This window comes from Callithrix jacchus, chromosome 2 (genome assembly GCF_049354715.1).
Source record: "Callithrix jacchus isolate 240 chromosome 2, calJac240_pri, whole genome shotgun sequence".
Lineage (NCBI taxonomy): Eukaryota > Metazoa > Chordata > Mammalia > Primates > Cebidae > Callithrix > Callithrix jacchus.
Genome location: NC_133503.1, coordinates 82807576 through 82822738, shown reverse-complemented (window position 1 = coordinate 82822738; position 15163 = coordinate 82807576). Strand labels below are relative to the sequence as shown.

General features: G+C 37.7%; 1 protein-coding gene across 10 annotated transcripts in view; it reads left to right on the top strand.

The window, feature by feature from the left end:
• Positions 1-890: 890 nt before the first annotated feature.
• GRAMD2B (GRAM domain containing 2B) overlaps positions 891-15163 on the top strand; it is a 135618-nt gene continuing 121345 nt past the window's right edge. For 5 of the 10 annotated variants that reach the window (XR_013532117.1, XM_078364978.1, XM_078364976.1 and 2 more), the window contains exons 1-2: positions 891-1085; positions 3451-3607. Coding sequence is in view for 8 of the 10 variants with exons in the window: in XM_078364978.1 (XP_078221104.1) it covers positions 3480-3607 (128 nt within the window). In the remaining 2 variants the exon portion in view is untranslated. Of the gene's footprint in view, positions 1086-3330; positions 3608-9327; positions 9583-15163 lie in introns of those variants that run through there. The other 5 variants (XM_054252006.2, XM_078364974.1, XM_008991601.5 and 2 more) reach the window with 3 other exon arrangements.

Genomic DNA, 15163 nt, shown 5'->3' with positions numbered 1-15163 from the left:
TCCATCCAGAGAAAGTCTTAAGAATTATCTGCCTCTGCATTTCCAAAAGGAGATTCTTCCTATAGGAGGTTAACAGTTTTCCATGATCTCTATTAGGTTGATAAAGTTGAATCGATTTCTTGAATGCAGACCTTCACAGAGACCTCTAAGGGACAGAAATTGTGTGCAATACTTCCCAACTTCCACACGGGCTAGAGAAATTGTCCACAGACCACAATTTAGGAAAGCATTCATTTACCCCAAGCCCCCACTTTACATATAAGAACTGAGGCCAAAGGAGTAAGTGTAAAGTTCCACAACTAGTAAAGGGTTCTAACACCAACCATGGATCTCTTTTTTCTAGAATATTCCATCACTATTATGTTACTTATTATAACTAGCATTACCCCAACTTTCCCATTAGCCTTTCCGTCTGAGTAGCCTACTTCTGCTCTTTCCCTAAAAGCTGAGTTTATGAGGTGTCTATACAGGGCTTTCAGGTAGATAAGATGCCTAGAGAAAGCGGTCAAGTGCCTCTGTCTGAAATAGAACTCCTGTGTTTTATAAAGAGTTGCCTATAAGAACGACTTTGTTACATATTCATAATATGGAGGAGGATGTAGATTTTTTCCTTAAAAAAAAGGCACAAATGGAATAATCAAACTTACTGTATTTATGGCCTCATCTCCAATAATACATGTGACCTTGGATACATCCACCTGATGTAAAATCTCTGAACTTTCATTTATCTGGCTGTTGTTAAGAAAGGCAGTAAAATGAAAGTTAATACTTGTTAAACCTTTGACCTGTAATGCAAAGTTTCTAAATCAGCAGAAAGTATCTTTGAAGAGTTAAGCAGGAAAGAGAAAAAAAAGAGCTTTGCCAAGTGCCTTTTCTCATCACCATTTCACAGAGAAGAAAACGAAACTACACAGGCACTAAACCCTTAGCACGTCCAAGGGCCCTTAACATGTTAGGCAAAAGGCAAGATTGGAAGCCAGGTGTGTCTCACATGAAAGGTGTATGACCCCTTCAATGAAAAAGCCTGGAGTGCAGTCATTAGAAGGGTGAGAAAGGCTTCCAGTGGACCTGAGAGGAGCTGGGTGGTGAGTACTACTCCAAGCTTTGCCTGGTGACCATGGAGGGAAGTGGAAGTATAGAGGGAGAAATGGGAGGTGAAGTGGGATTGTGGTGGCAGCAATTTGTAGGATTAACGAATACAATCTTTAGGTCTTTAATAGGTATCATCTACATCTACCTACCCTAAAGCTGCCTTTCCTATTTCTCATGATAGCGGGCCTCTAAAGCTTATCAAGCTTTGATCAGGAAGATCCACTGTATTGCCTAAGTTCCTCCTGCTGACCAACTGAACCGGAAGACCCTCTCAAAATTATCCTCATTTAGCTCAAGCAGTTGGCAACAGTTAAAATGTAATTGCCCCTGGAGCTATTATCATCTTACTATATTAGTGACTTGGATATAGGAGCTGAAGTAGTTAGCTATTGCTGTGTAGAAATCCATCTCAAAACCTCAGTTTGAAACAACTATTTATTATTTTTCACAAGTCTACTGCTGATCTAGATCAGTTAGATTTTGGCTGAGCTCACTCCTGTGTCTGTGGTGACTTGCCAGGTCACTGGGGAGCTGGGTGGTCTTTGGCAGCCAGAATGACTCAGCGCTGTGCCACGTGGACTCATGTGGAGGTTGCCTCTAATTCAGTCATGTAGTCATGCTGACCACAGAGAAGCCAGAGGAGTAGAAACCCAGGAGGCTTCTTGAGGTCTATACTCAGAACTGTCACAGTATCATTTCTGCCACATTTTGTTTGCCAAAGCAAGTAACAAGACCAGCCCAACTTAGAGTGGGCAAAACTACAAAGTTATAAAGCAAAGGCTATGGATATATAGAGGCCATTAATGTAGTTGGGATTATCAATGCGCTCAATCTATCACAACCTGAGGGCAAATTTTGATTGAAAGGATAGGAAAGGGGCCAGGTGCAGTGGTTCACACCTGTAATCTCAACATTTTGGGAGGCTTAGGTGGCCAGACAACTTGAGGTCAGGAGTTCAAGACCAGCCTGGCCAACATGACAAAACCGTCTCTACTAAAAATACAAAAATTAGCCAGGCATGGTGGTGCATGCCTGTAATCCTAGCTACTCAGGAGACTGAGGCAGGAGAATTGCTTGAACCTGGGAGGTGGAGGTTGCAGTGAGCCAAGATTCTGCCACTGCACTCCAGCTGGGCAACAAAGCAAGACTCTGTCTCAAAAAACAAGCAAGGAAGGAAGGAAGGAAGGGAGGGAGGGAGGGAGGGAGGGAGAGAGGGGGAGGGAAAGAAAGAAAGAAAAGGAAAGAAAGAGAGAGAAAGAAAGAGAAAAGAAAGAAAGAGAAAGAAGAAAGAAAAAGAAAGAAAGGGATAGGAAGGAAGGAAATAAAGGGATAGGAAGGAAGGAAAGGAAAGGAAAAATAGAGACTATAAGTTGTTTGCATTCTAAAAATCTTTTGCATGAGTATCTCTTGTTCTATTACCTAGTCTTGAACTCAAGCAAATTGTACTCTTCCTTCTCATTTGTAAATCTTTACCTTAATATTTCCTATGCAAGTAAATAATTTTGTTTTGCAATAGCCTTAAAGTGAATTAAGTACCTAAAACTAATTCTTTGAGTTCAGCCAATCAGATTTTTGTTTGATACAGAGTTAAAAAAAAAAAGAAAAATTTTAATGTCATTTCATTATTCTTCTATTTAATAAGCAACGTTACTGTCTGCATTACTGACAAGGTAGAACAGCTAAAAAGAAGTTTGAAAAAGATCAACTTCTCTGTGAATGTACTTTCCAGCATGACAGGTTTATAATCATTCATTATTCATTGAATCCACACAGTGAGAAAAGAATCATGATGAGTATGATACAAAACATATTCTAAAGAGAAATATATATTCTGATTACAGAAAGCACATATGAGACACAGGTGATAAGCCACTGACCATACCATTCAACAGTGAATACCAAAGTTGTGTTGGGTTTGTTTAATTTATGTAATGAATAGTCATGAACTTGTCAGACAACTGAGGACCATTTAGGGTAAATTATGGTGGAGCCTTTGAGGTAACACACAATCACTGTCTTCTAAAGTGAAGGCATCAGGATTTGGGAAAGACATACGCCATCATGAGTTAAGGGTCAGTGATGTGACTCCAAGTCAACATCAAGGTAAGACGAAGCTTTTAAAGCAAAGACATCATTAGATGTAATGATATCTTAAAAGTCGCATAGAATGTTTCTGTGGTCATTTGCTGTCTCACACCTGTGGGTTTCAAATGTGGCTGGTCCTGTCTCTCCAAGCAGAATCTGAAAGAGAAAGCTTCTGAGATAGCACTTGAGAGGGAAGAGCAGGCCAATTGGCTCAAATAGCTGCTGTTGGGCAGATCTGGTGTAAATAAAAAGTTCCTTGCTGGTACTCCCCAGTTTCTTGAAGATCAGCTGGCCTCTAGAAGATGACAAGAAGAAAGCAAGCCCTAAAAGCAAAGAGGAGAATTCAGCAAGCACTCCAAGCACAGCTCATGCTCTGGAAGAGTGTGTTCCAGGGGAGAGAAGTGAAGCCGGTGGATCCAGACCTGGAATTGTAAGTGACAGGTCTCAGACCCGGAAAGACCACTTAGGAGTAAAGTGTGGCTTCTGTAGTGGAAAAGACCTTTTGGTATCTTAAGAACAGAGTGAATCCACATGGAGAATGTCTTTGGTTGCCCACTGGGGGCATTTTCCTTATTTGTCATCAGGGGCTTGAGCAAAAGCAAGAATAATCCCACATACTGCAATGTCCTCAGAAACCTATGAAACAAGTACATTTTGCTTATAAATGTATTGCATAAAACTGGAAGTTTGAGTCTGTCATGTCAGTCAAGCTGAAAAGGGAAATTCAAGTGGAGAGAACAATGAGCAATGCTAGGAGTGGCTCGAAAGGTACAGTTGCAATCTAAGACTCAATGTGTTTAGGAGAAATCAGTATTTCCCCTTTCGACTCAGGAAAACTAGGTTTGTAAGATAACTTACAACAAGTTACACTTGCCGTGTCAACTCTCTACATCTCGGTTTTAAGTTCCTTTTAATCTAGAAAGGTTTGGGTTTGCGTTAGGTTTTATGAGTTCCTTGTAAACAGGCACTATGGGTTAGGTTTTTGGTATTTTGAGGTTTGCTTTTTGACTTTAAATTTTGTACAACTGCTAGCAGAGTACCGAGTATATGTAGAGCTATTTAATTTGTTTAAAAATTCCTCTATCATTCTGACTATAAGTGCTTTAAAATTCCTCAGGAAATCCTATCTTCAAAGAATAAATAATTGTATTGGAGGGTTACTAGGCTTAGCCCAGAGCTGGGGCAATAAATAGAATGTCTTCAGAAAGACATGTGGAGGGTACACATAAACGCTACCAAGGCAAACACTGTGTATGAGGCATGATGGGAACTGAAAACATAACATATACTATAGACGGGTGAGAAGATGAGGATCTCTTTTCCTATCAGGGAAAAGGCTTGGGCTTTGGATTCTGTGAACCTGCATTAGAATCCCAGCTCTGCTACCATTTAACTGAATGTGTCAGCTAGGAAAAAAAACAGTTTCTCTTGAGTTTCAGTTTTCTTATTTCCAAAATGGTAAAAAAACAAATCTATTTCCTAGCATTATTAGGAAGATTGAATAATTTTCTATATGTAAAATGCCAGATATATAGAAATTGCACAACAAATAAATTCCCTCTGCTCCTCATCTTCCATTACTGAAAATCCTGAATTTGGCCTGGCCTTGCTACACTTTACTGTTTTAAAAAATTGCAGAATGAATGCTAAATTGAAGAAATATGTATAATCAACAGCAACACAGACAAAGTATTATATCATAGTATATGAGACTTTCACTGTACCTGTCTTTAAGTTCATGTACCTGCCTTCTAAATACCTTAAGGTTTTGTTGACAATCATCATTATTAGTGTTCTTTGTTGTTGCCATAATTACAAACCGGTGAAGTAAACAATTACCTAGAAAATCATGATTTTGGGATTATCAAGAAGAATTAAGGAAAAGTATCAAAAGTCCTGGCCTTGGACTTACATAGACATACATATAAAAGGATAAGAACACAAGGTCTTCAAAAGGAAAAGAGATTATCAAATGAATTAATTCTGAATAAGTTTCTATTTATATTGTTTAAAATAGTTATCAGGAAATAAACACTAACATTTGTGGTTACTTAATTTCCAACAAAATGTGCAAGATAATCCAATGGGTAAAGAATAGCATTTTCAACAATAGTGACGGACAATATTCAAAAAATGAAGCTGGACCCCTACCTTACAACATACACAAATATTAATTCAAATTAGATCATAGATTTTATACTTACATAACAGCTGAAACTATAAAAATCTTAATAAACATATGAGTAAATAATCATTGGGTTGAGCAATTGTTTCTTAGGCACAACACCAAATTGCAAGTGATAAAAGAGAAGATTGATAAATTGGACTCCACCAAAATGAAAAACTTTCTTTGGTGCTTAAAAGAACACCATGAAGAAAGTGAAGTGACATCCTATGAAATGAGAGACTATATTTGCAAATCATATATTTTAAGGAACTTGTAGCCACAATATATAAAGAATACAAGTCAATAATAAAAACCCAATTTTAAAATGGGGCAAAGGATTTGAATGGATTTTTCTCCAAAGAGAATATACAAATGGCCAATAAGGACACCAAAGATGCTCAGCATCATTAGTCATTAGGAAAATGCAAGTCAAAACCACAGTACAACACCACTTATACCACTTGAATGGCCATATCAAAAACAAAAACAAAAAGAAGTATTGGCAAGCATGTGGAGAAACTGGAACTCTCATCCATTGCTGGTCAGAAATGTAAAATGTTATGAGCATTTTAGAAAACAGTTTGGCAGTTTCTCAAAAAGTTAAATATAGCAGTTTCACTCCTAGATATATAATCAAGAGAACTGAAAACATGTGTTTGCACCAAAAATTGTACACAAATGTCTATAACAGCATTATTTTTAATAGCCAAAAAGTGGAAACAATCCAAATCTCCATCAACTAAATAATGGATAAATATAATGTGGTATATCCATACAACAGAATATTTTTGGTCACAAAATGAGATGAACTTTGAAAACATTGTAGGTGAAAGAAGACAGTCACAAAAGATCACAGGCAGTATGGTCCCATTTATATATGAAATGTCCAGAATAGGTGCTTTCTCTATATATATAGATAAGAAGAGAAATGTCTCATCTCTAAAAAGAGAAAGTAAATTAGTAGGTTGGTGGTTGCCTAGGGCAGAATGGAAGAAGAAAATAGGGAGGATGGGGAGGGACTGCTCTCGGGTACAAGGTTTCTTTTGAGTGATGAAACTTCTAAAGTTAGATGGTGGTGATGGTTGCACAATTCTGTAAATGTACTAAAACCACTGAATTATACACTGAACAAGTGAACTTTGTGTTATGTAAATTATATTTTAATAAAACTTTTTTAAAAACTCCAAAAAGATAGTTACTTTAAATAAGACCTTATGATTTTATTATAAATTTGGTGAAAATAAATATAAAATTTGCTAAATGCTTATTATGTTCCGGGCAATATTTAAAGTCTTTACAATTAGTTAATGTACTTTCTTAACAAATCTATTTGGTAGGTACTGTTATTCCCATTTTACAGATTAGAAAACTAAAACATAGAGATTTTCAAACCTCCCAGCTATTAAGCAGCACAGTAAGAATGCAAACAGAAAGAGTCTGCATTTTTTAAAGTATGTACTGAGTCTGGATCTAATTGAAAACCATGGGGAGGAAATTCCTGAAATTCAGAGAATTGTGGAAATTTTGAAATATTATAATTGAATTAATGAGGGAAACTAACACAGCTAATGCCTCAGAGTAAACTTTATGTAACTGCTTCACACAATAGCAGTAGAACATGAAAGTGTTAGTTGTAGGATCGCTTCCCTCTCTTGTCCCATACAAAGACAATATTTAACACAGATGGGCTGTTGCTGGTATGTTTTTATTCTCTCAAGAGTCACAACAGGGAGGAATTCTACAAAGCAGCATGATACAAAGAGGATCTAGATTATTAGGTCAGGAGTGAAACGTGAATCAGGAGGCAACCCTAGCTCTGCCAGCAACCATTCAGGTAACCTATCCCCTCTAGTGATAGATCTATAACAGGAAGTATTGTAAGTACATGCATTCTAAGGGTTCCATTGGTTCTAAAACCCCATCCTCTCTATCTTCTATCACCTAGTTTCTGGACTAATCTCAAAAACATCTTGACCGGTGGTATGTTTATTCCCAAACAAATCTTTCTGAGATCTGTTTCATAAAATTCTCCAAACATGCCTTTGATTCTGTTTCCACTACTCTGGCCCCTGGTGCTCCAGCTGTGGGAGGGGAACAGAGAAGAGGTGTCTGTTGCTCACTTTGAAGGATAAGGCCTCTGGAAAAGAATGACCATATTTAGTGAATATTGGATCTACTTTTAGAATTACCAAATGATTTTCATAATCCTTTAGAGTGAAACATAATTTTGATGATGATAAAGTATTCATTGTGATTATTTCTGGGGGCTGAGGATTACAGATGATTTTTTTTTTCTTCTTTATATTTTATTTTCAAAATGTTTGCAATGAGTATACATTTGTTTTGTAAACCAAAAAAAAACAGTGTATTTTGAAAACCTTAGGGCACAAAGTTGTGAGCTGGTCATAACTTTCACTAATGTTGAATGGAGTCATATAAGTGAAAGATATGATTTGCTTTTCTCAATGGGACATCAGCTTGTTGTTTACAAGGATTAGAAACTCCCATGCAGGTTGTTGCTATTAGATGAGGTATGGTGACTGGTTTAATTAAGCATTTTGGTATAACAGCTTATTTAATGTCTCCAGTAGGATTTCAATACAACTTCAGCACAGAGATAAGAGAGGAAAGAGAAATATAGATCATGTCTGTCAAGGAAGGAGAGGGAGGAAAGCCGTGGGCAGCACACCATCAGAACTTTAGCATGAGGGCACTCAGCAGTACTAGGGTGACCACCTGCCTCAGTTTGCCAAGCACTAAAAACTTCCTGGAATTTAAGGCAGTGTTTAAACCAACAAAACCCAGCACAAATCAGGATAAGCTGGTCACCCTGTTAGGCACCAGGAAAATATTGTTCAAAATAATATAATATCACTGAAAGGCTCACTTTGTCTAATTTCGAAAGTGTTCTTAGGGTTAGTGACAGCACACACAGCAGCACAGACCTGCCCCCGCCAGGTTATCAGTTGGTTAGAGTAAAATGCTAATGAGCCCAAGGCTAAATAAAGGTTTGGTTTGATTTCCCAGGAAACTTTGCTCTCTTCCACAATCGGAAATTGTGTACTTTTCTTAAGCCAGCCATTCTGCAATGTTACTGACTAATGACAAGGGGAACAAGGAGAAAGAGCATAGCTCCTGTAGAACAAATCCTTCACTGGTGCTAGTAATGAGGGCGGAGGGACACTGATGTTTTCTTTGTGCATGAACATTTGTCACATGAAGAAGTTCATTTTCTGAACTTATTTATTAGCAAAATGCATAGCTAGGTAATAATAATGACATATACTTGCAAATCTCTATTACATATCCTCCTATGTATTTCATCCAATCCTGTGAAATCAGCATAACAGATATCAAACAGAGCAGAGTTGGGAATCACCTCTGGTTGCCCAAGCAGCAAGCAACAGAGACAAACTTGAACTCTTACCTCCTACTATTTGTTAGTTTGTTTGTATTTGTTGTAGTTGTTTGGGGACAAGTCACAGCCTCCTGTAACCCAGCAAAATATGCAACCTGAATGTTGAGATTCCCTTCACTTTGTGCATGTCACTTCCATAAGAACTCCAGAACGCTTCAGGTCCCAAGGGCCAGGGAATGTGGCCTTAAAACTCCTGTGCATCCTGTAAACTATTGACTGCAACACGCACAGTGGGCTGGTTATTTCCTGTGTGCGTACAGGCATAAAGCGCATCCACATTTCTCACCCTGGTGGTTAGAAAGAGCATCCTGCTTTTAATGTTTAGATGCTGCCAGCCTCTCCACCTCATTGCTTTGTTTTGTTTAGGTGTTTACTTTTCCAAGCTTCTCTGACTAAATTCAGGTTTAGTGGTGCTCATCTGAGTGAACTCAAAGTTGGATTTCCCAAACACGTTTATTTCTTCTTTAGAGCAAATATAGGTAGGATGAAAACCACCCTGTGTCACACTGATGGGTTACTCATTAACTGACTTAAAAAAAAAATAACCTCAGCTAGATTAGGAGTCATGTGAAGAAAGAGCTTCCTGCAATGCAAGGACTGTGCAAAGCTGAAACGCAGAGATTTTTGTATGATTTGGGAGACTCAAAAATGAGCTTTTAAGGTTATTCCTTGACTCGGGGATTGATAAGCGCACAATGGTGAAGAAAAGGCTGCCTTCCAGTGACACAGTGTTCCGGTTTGAGACTCCGGACAGCCCATCGAAGGCCAACGTGGAGGCCTCACGCAGCTCCACAGACAGCCCCAGCTCGGTGTTCCTCAGGTAGGTACAGCCTGGGCCTGGCCATCCCCGCCTGTCCCCCTGGTGACCTCAGCTACCCAACTGGTGATCCTTGGAGAGCTCCTTTCTCATTCCCAGAGGGAAGGATCTGCCACTGGAGGAGGTGTAGCCTAGGCGTCCTGACCAGTGGATCTGAAGGGGGCATGTAATAAGGGATGTGATCTTCTGAGCAAATAGAACTATTACTACTCTTAAGGGAAAATAATTTTTAGTGCCTTCTTTAGTACTTTCTTAATACTGGATAACTGGCCACTATGCAATTCCTCAATTCTTGACTTACTCTCAGGTTCATAGGACGTGAAAGCAAATCACTGAACCCCAAATCTACTTTGGTATCAAAATTACATGAACTATTATTAAAATAATTATTATTAAAATATTAAGATAATTGCCTTCTTTTTGCCTTTCCAATTTAAATTTAAAATAGCACCAACTGTGCTCTGGTTCAAGTATTTACTGCATAGTGATTTATATCAGTTTTGGCCAATTCAGAACATATTCATTTAGCTGTAAACGCCAATATCCAAATCAACACATTCGTATCCATATCAACACCACTCTAGTAATTACTTTTTTAATGAACATTTATTTTTCAATGCTTTATTCATTTTGTCTCATTATGATTATCTAGAAAATTTTAGAATGTAGAAATTAAGAATAAGTGGAAATCACATATTCAAAAGAAAGTTTTCATCCAATTTTCATGTAAACTTTAACATAGCATTCATGTAAACTTCTCAGAATAACCCCCACACCCAAACTTTAATTTTTTACAGCACCATATCCAGAAATTCAAGAGGTAAACATAATCATTATTTTATTTTTTTAATTGTTTTAAATCATTTATACAATAAGTACTTTAAATTATAGCTTTTAAAAATTTAATAGAAAACAAAGAAATTCCATTGTATTTAATTGCATTCACATCAGAATGTCAGGTTATGGAAATAAATTAAATACTTTTAAAAATAAGTTTTAGAAACCAAAAAAGTGAATGTGTGCAAATTGTTTCTTAATGTATCTATTTCAAGTTACTTAATTTTTCTGTCTATTATTAAAATGAGTCTATCTTACTTGCATTAGTAGCTGAGCAAAGGTATAATTCTGTGTCTTAAAATGTAAAACTTAGGCAAACAAAGACAGACAAAGAGAAAAAGTAAAATGTAAAACTCACGCATTATTTTTCTATTTTGCTGAGCTTCTAGTGACTCTCGAATTGCTTTGTCTGTGGAATCCATTTCTTAAGTAGACTGTCATGCAAATTCTTCTTTGGAGCTCAAGCTCTAACCAGGAAAATTAAATTAAAATATATCAACAAACAAATGAGTATTAAATACAAAATATATAAAGTATAATTGAAAGAAAATATGACTTTCATAATTATAGACAAATAGAATAAAAGTAAAATAAAAACTGCATCAACCTAAATTCAAGCCTCTTGCAAAAAAAGCCCCAGCTTATGTCACCTGCATATTTGAGTATTCAGTATCAAATTTCTATGTTAGCAGCTATAAGTGGTTTTTAAAAATGTGTATTGGAACCACCCTAAAAACACTTGAGGTATCTCTAAATAGTTCAGGCATTGAGGGACTTTTAGTCTAGTTGAAAGATCTATTTAATGTATTGTGTAGAAAATCATTGAAAATAATTTGTGGAAGCATTCAGGCACACATTGGTTAAATCTTTGAGTGAAAAATAGACCAAGTAAACACTTCCCTTTACTTCTAAATAAGTATTGAGAATTTATGTGGCTGTTGTAGTATCACATTATCCTTTCCATAAACTAGAGATAATATAATGTACTTGCAAATCAACAAGCCACTTCAAATAGGCACAGATACAATTTACAGTGTTTTTATTCGGTCACTCAATTCAACAAAATTTATTGAGTAACTATTATATGCCAGGCTATGTAGAAGACACAGAGGTTACAATCATGAGTGAGACAGAATTAGTCCCTGCTCTCATAAAGATTATTAGTTTAAGGTTGAAGACAGGCAAAAAGCAACAAATGAATGTGTATGTACATACATAAATACATAATTGAAAAATTAATATGTGTTATAGGAAACAAGTCAAAGTAGAGGCAGAGAATAAGATAGAGAAAACTAATTTAGATGGGGTGGTAAGTAAAGGACTCTCTAAGGAAGTGGTATTTAGACTGACTTAGAACCAATCATCATTAGACTGAGAAGAAATATGGTTGTCCTGCAGCAGGGAAGATAGGGAAGAAGTCTTGGAGGAACCTGGGGAGAGTGGCACCCATGAAATCAGAGAGATCGACAGATGATGGGGGGGTTAGCATTCTATTCTAATTGTGACAGGAAGCCACTGAAGATTTAGAATAGCAGTGCCATAATGTGACGCTGGCTTTAAAAGAGCACTCTGGCCCACTTGTGGGTGATTTCCCGTTGTCTGAGCATTCAAGCAACGCTATGTCTTGCCTGTTTCTGCTGGTACACTGTGGAAGAGCATCTCTAAGGCACACACCTAAGAGAGGAATTGCTCATCATAGATTATGAACATAATTAAGTTTCCGTGATAATGTCATTCTGTGTTCCAAGACTCTATGTCATTTATGCTACCACCAGCAGTTATTTTGCTGCCTCAGCAACACTGAAATTGTCTGGCTTTTTAATTTTTTCAGTCTGGAAGGTGTGAAATGGTAAAACTCCATGTGCTTTTAATACATGTTTAACTCAGACGAGGAGCGTCTTCTCAAAATGTTTAGTGGTCTTTTTCATTTTCTCTTCTATAAAATTCCTGTTTATGAATTTATAACCCTTTTGGGGGAAAGAGGTCACTATCTTTTTCTTCTTTTGAGATCGTTTTTTAAAATATTCCTGACACTAGTCTTTTGTTAGTTACATGTGTTGCAAATATTTTATTCCAACATGTGACTTGTCTGTTTACACTCTATTATATCTGAGTTCTTATTTTGTCAATTTATTATTTTCTTTTTGATTTGTTTATGACTTATTTAAGAAATCCTTTCATACCCTGAGGTCATAAGAATGTTCTTATGTATTTTCTACTACAAGTATGTTTTCCTTTCAAACTAGAGTTCTTTCTGTGTTTGGAACATATTTCCCTTTCTGGTGTATATTAGGGCATCATTCTAAATCATTTGTATAGATAATAAATTGTCCCACATTATTTATTGAATAGACTGTCCTTTCATCACTAATCTGCAGTCCCAGCTCTGTTGTACGTTGCTGTCTTAATTACTATCACTTTCCAATTTAAAAAATCTGCTAAGGCAAGTCTCCTTACCGAGTTCAGAAGTGTTTTGGTACATCGACCCTTTGTTCTTCTACTTAAATTTCAGAATTAGCTTATCAAGTAAAACTTTCTTTAATTGACATTACATTGAGCCTATTGCTCAATTCTAGAAAATTCAACATAAGTCCTTCTCTGTTCTGGGATGGGGACCACTCTAGGCTGCAGTCAAGGATAACCTTGGTGTCCAAGGCACCCCACAGTCACACTCATTATGTAGTGGCTCCAGTGTATCTGTGTCTTCTCCTCTATTCTTCTAGCTGCCACCAGTAAGTAGGAGAGAAAACGTTTACCCTTCTTTCCTTCTGCCCTCTTCTCTCAAGAGCTTTGTCTTTTCTTAGCCAGTCCCACTTCTGCTGTTAGAAAAAGGACAATGGCACTCTATGGCACCAGATGAACAAGAACACAGCAGACACTGTGCCATGACCCATTTACACTAGTCAAGCCCATGGGTTCAGCGTCTGTTCACAAGAGTGGTATATAGAGGCTGGAGTGGGGCCAAGTCTGGGAAATGTGGTTTCTTCTCCAAGAGCAGAGATGAGATGGAAGCATTCAAAGGAAGCAGCACTGTTTTAAGGGGTTATATAATGGCATTAGTTTTCTGAGAGTGGACCACGTATTTCAGCAAATGGGTACATTCAGGGCAGCAGGATTGGTGAACTCTGCAGAGCTTCACAGAGGAGAACGAGGGGCAGGCTAAGACAGGAGGCACAGAAAGAACAATTTGCACCAGGATGTAGTGAGACATGGCTATGGAAGTTAAAATGAGGAGGCTAAGTCAGAGGACTACACTTTCTTAGGAGAGTTAGAATTTTCCCAGCAGCCATCATTGCAAGGAGCGAAAGGACCTCTAGTCTCTTTCCGAAACTTCACCAGATACTTCTTCACTATATACCTATACAAAACATTCAATATTTTCTCAATACACATGCTCTAACTAGTTACCAGGCTGTTGAACATGCTGGAAGTTCTATTTGGCAGCCTCAAAAATTGCTAAGCCCTTTCAAGATGCATCTTTGTGTATCTTGAAGTATCTGGTGAAGGTCTAGTTTCAACTCTGGAAACTTCCCTGTGCGCTGCCCCTCCCCGTCCCTCAGACTAGCAGCCTTTTCTTAATTGTTGGCAGGCACAACATTCTATATGAACCACTTATCATTATGTATTGCCATCAGGATGTACTTATTACAAAGCCAATGCAGCTTAAGCTTCTACCCTCACTTACAAAACAGCTTTTACAGTCCAAAGCCCTGGGAGGGCCACTAGTAAGGTCCTCAGATAGTCCTACGTTCTTGAAAAATTCACAGATAGTATTTTAACTGCAATTATAATTTCCGTCTCTCTCCACTCCAATTTTCCCTCTGTCACACTTTTCCTCCAGTCAGGTATGTAGCCAAAGGCATTTTTGGCATTCGGAACTAAGGGGAAGTTGTTCAGAGATACATTTAGTTTGGTATTCATAGAATCTATTTATGGGATTTGCCTTCATTTCTATGTGCACATAAGTTATCACTGGCTGTATGGTATAGGAATGGCTTCCAGGAATATTCCGCCACCCACCAAGCCAATATACCCTGCTCTGCGGCATGGTGCAGACCCAGAGATTGGATCATGATATGAACAGGGTGCCATGCATCAGAAGTGTGGGGGTGGTGGAAAAGAACATGAGTTTGAAATGTACAGAGCCAGAAAGTAGTTTCTGACAAATTTTTCCAATCATCAGGTATAGACATCATCAGATATATAAATATATAAAGTGGTAGATTCTATTTTTTTATTGCCTATCCAAGACAGTTCTCTCCTATTAGGACTATATACTCGATAGTGCAGCTGATATAATTATACCAGCCTTATTCTTTTTTTTATGATAATTGTGCATCAAAAAGTAGACTTTATCAGAATTCTTGTGTTTATAAGGCACAACCCCAAAGTAATACTAAAAACAGCCACTGCATTAGTGTATGTGTCACATAGCAGATTATCATGACATTATCAAAACTGAGTTTGAATTTGAAAGAATTTTTTTTTTTTTTTTTTTTGAGAAGGAGTCTCATTCTGTCACCCAGGCTGGAGTGCAGTGGTGCGATCTCAGCTCACTGAAACCCCTACCTCCTGGGCTCAACTGATTCTCCTGCCTCAGCCTCTCAAGTAGCTGGGATTACAGGCACCCACCACCATGCCCAGCTAATTTTTGTATTTAGTAGAGATGGGGTTTCACCATGTTATCCAGGATGGTCTCATGCTGCTGACCTTAAGTGATCTGACTGCCTCAGTCTCCCAAAGTACT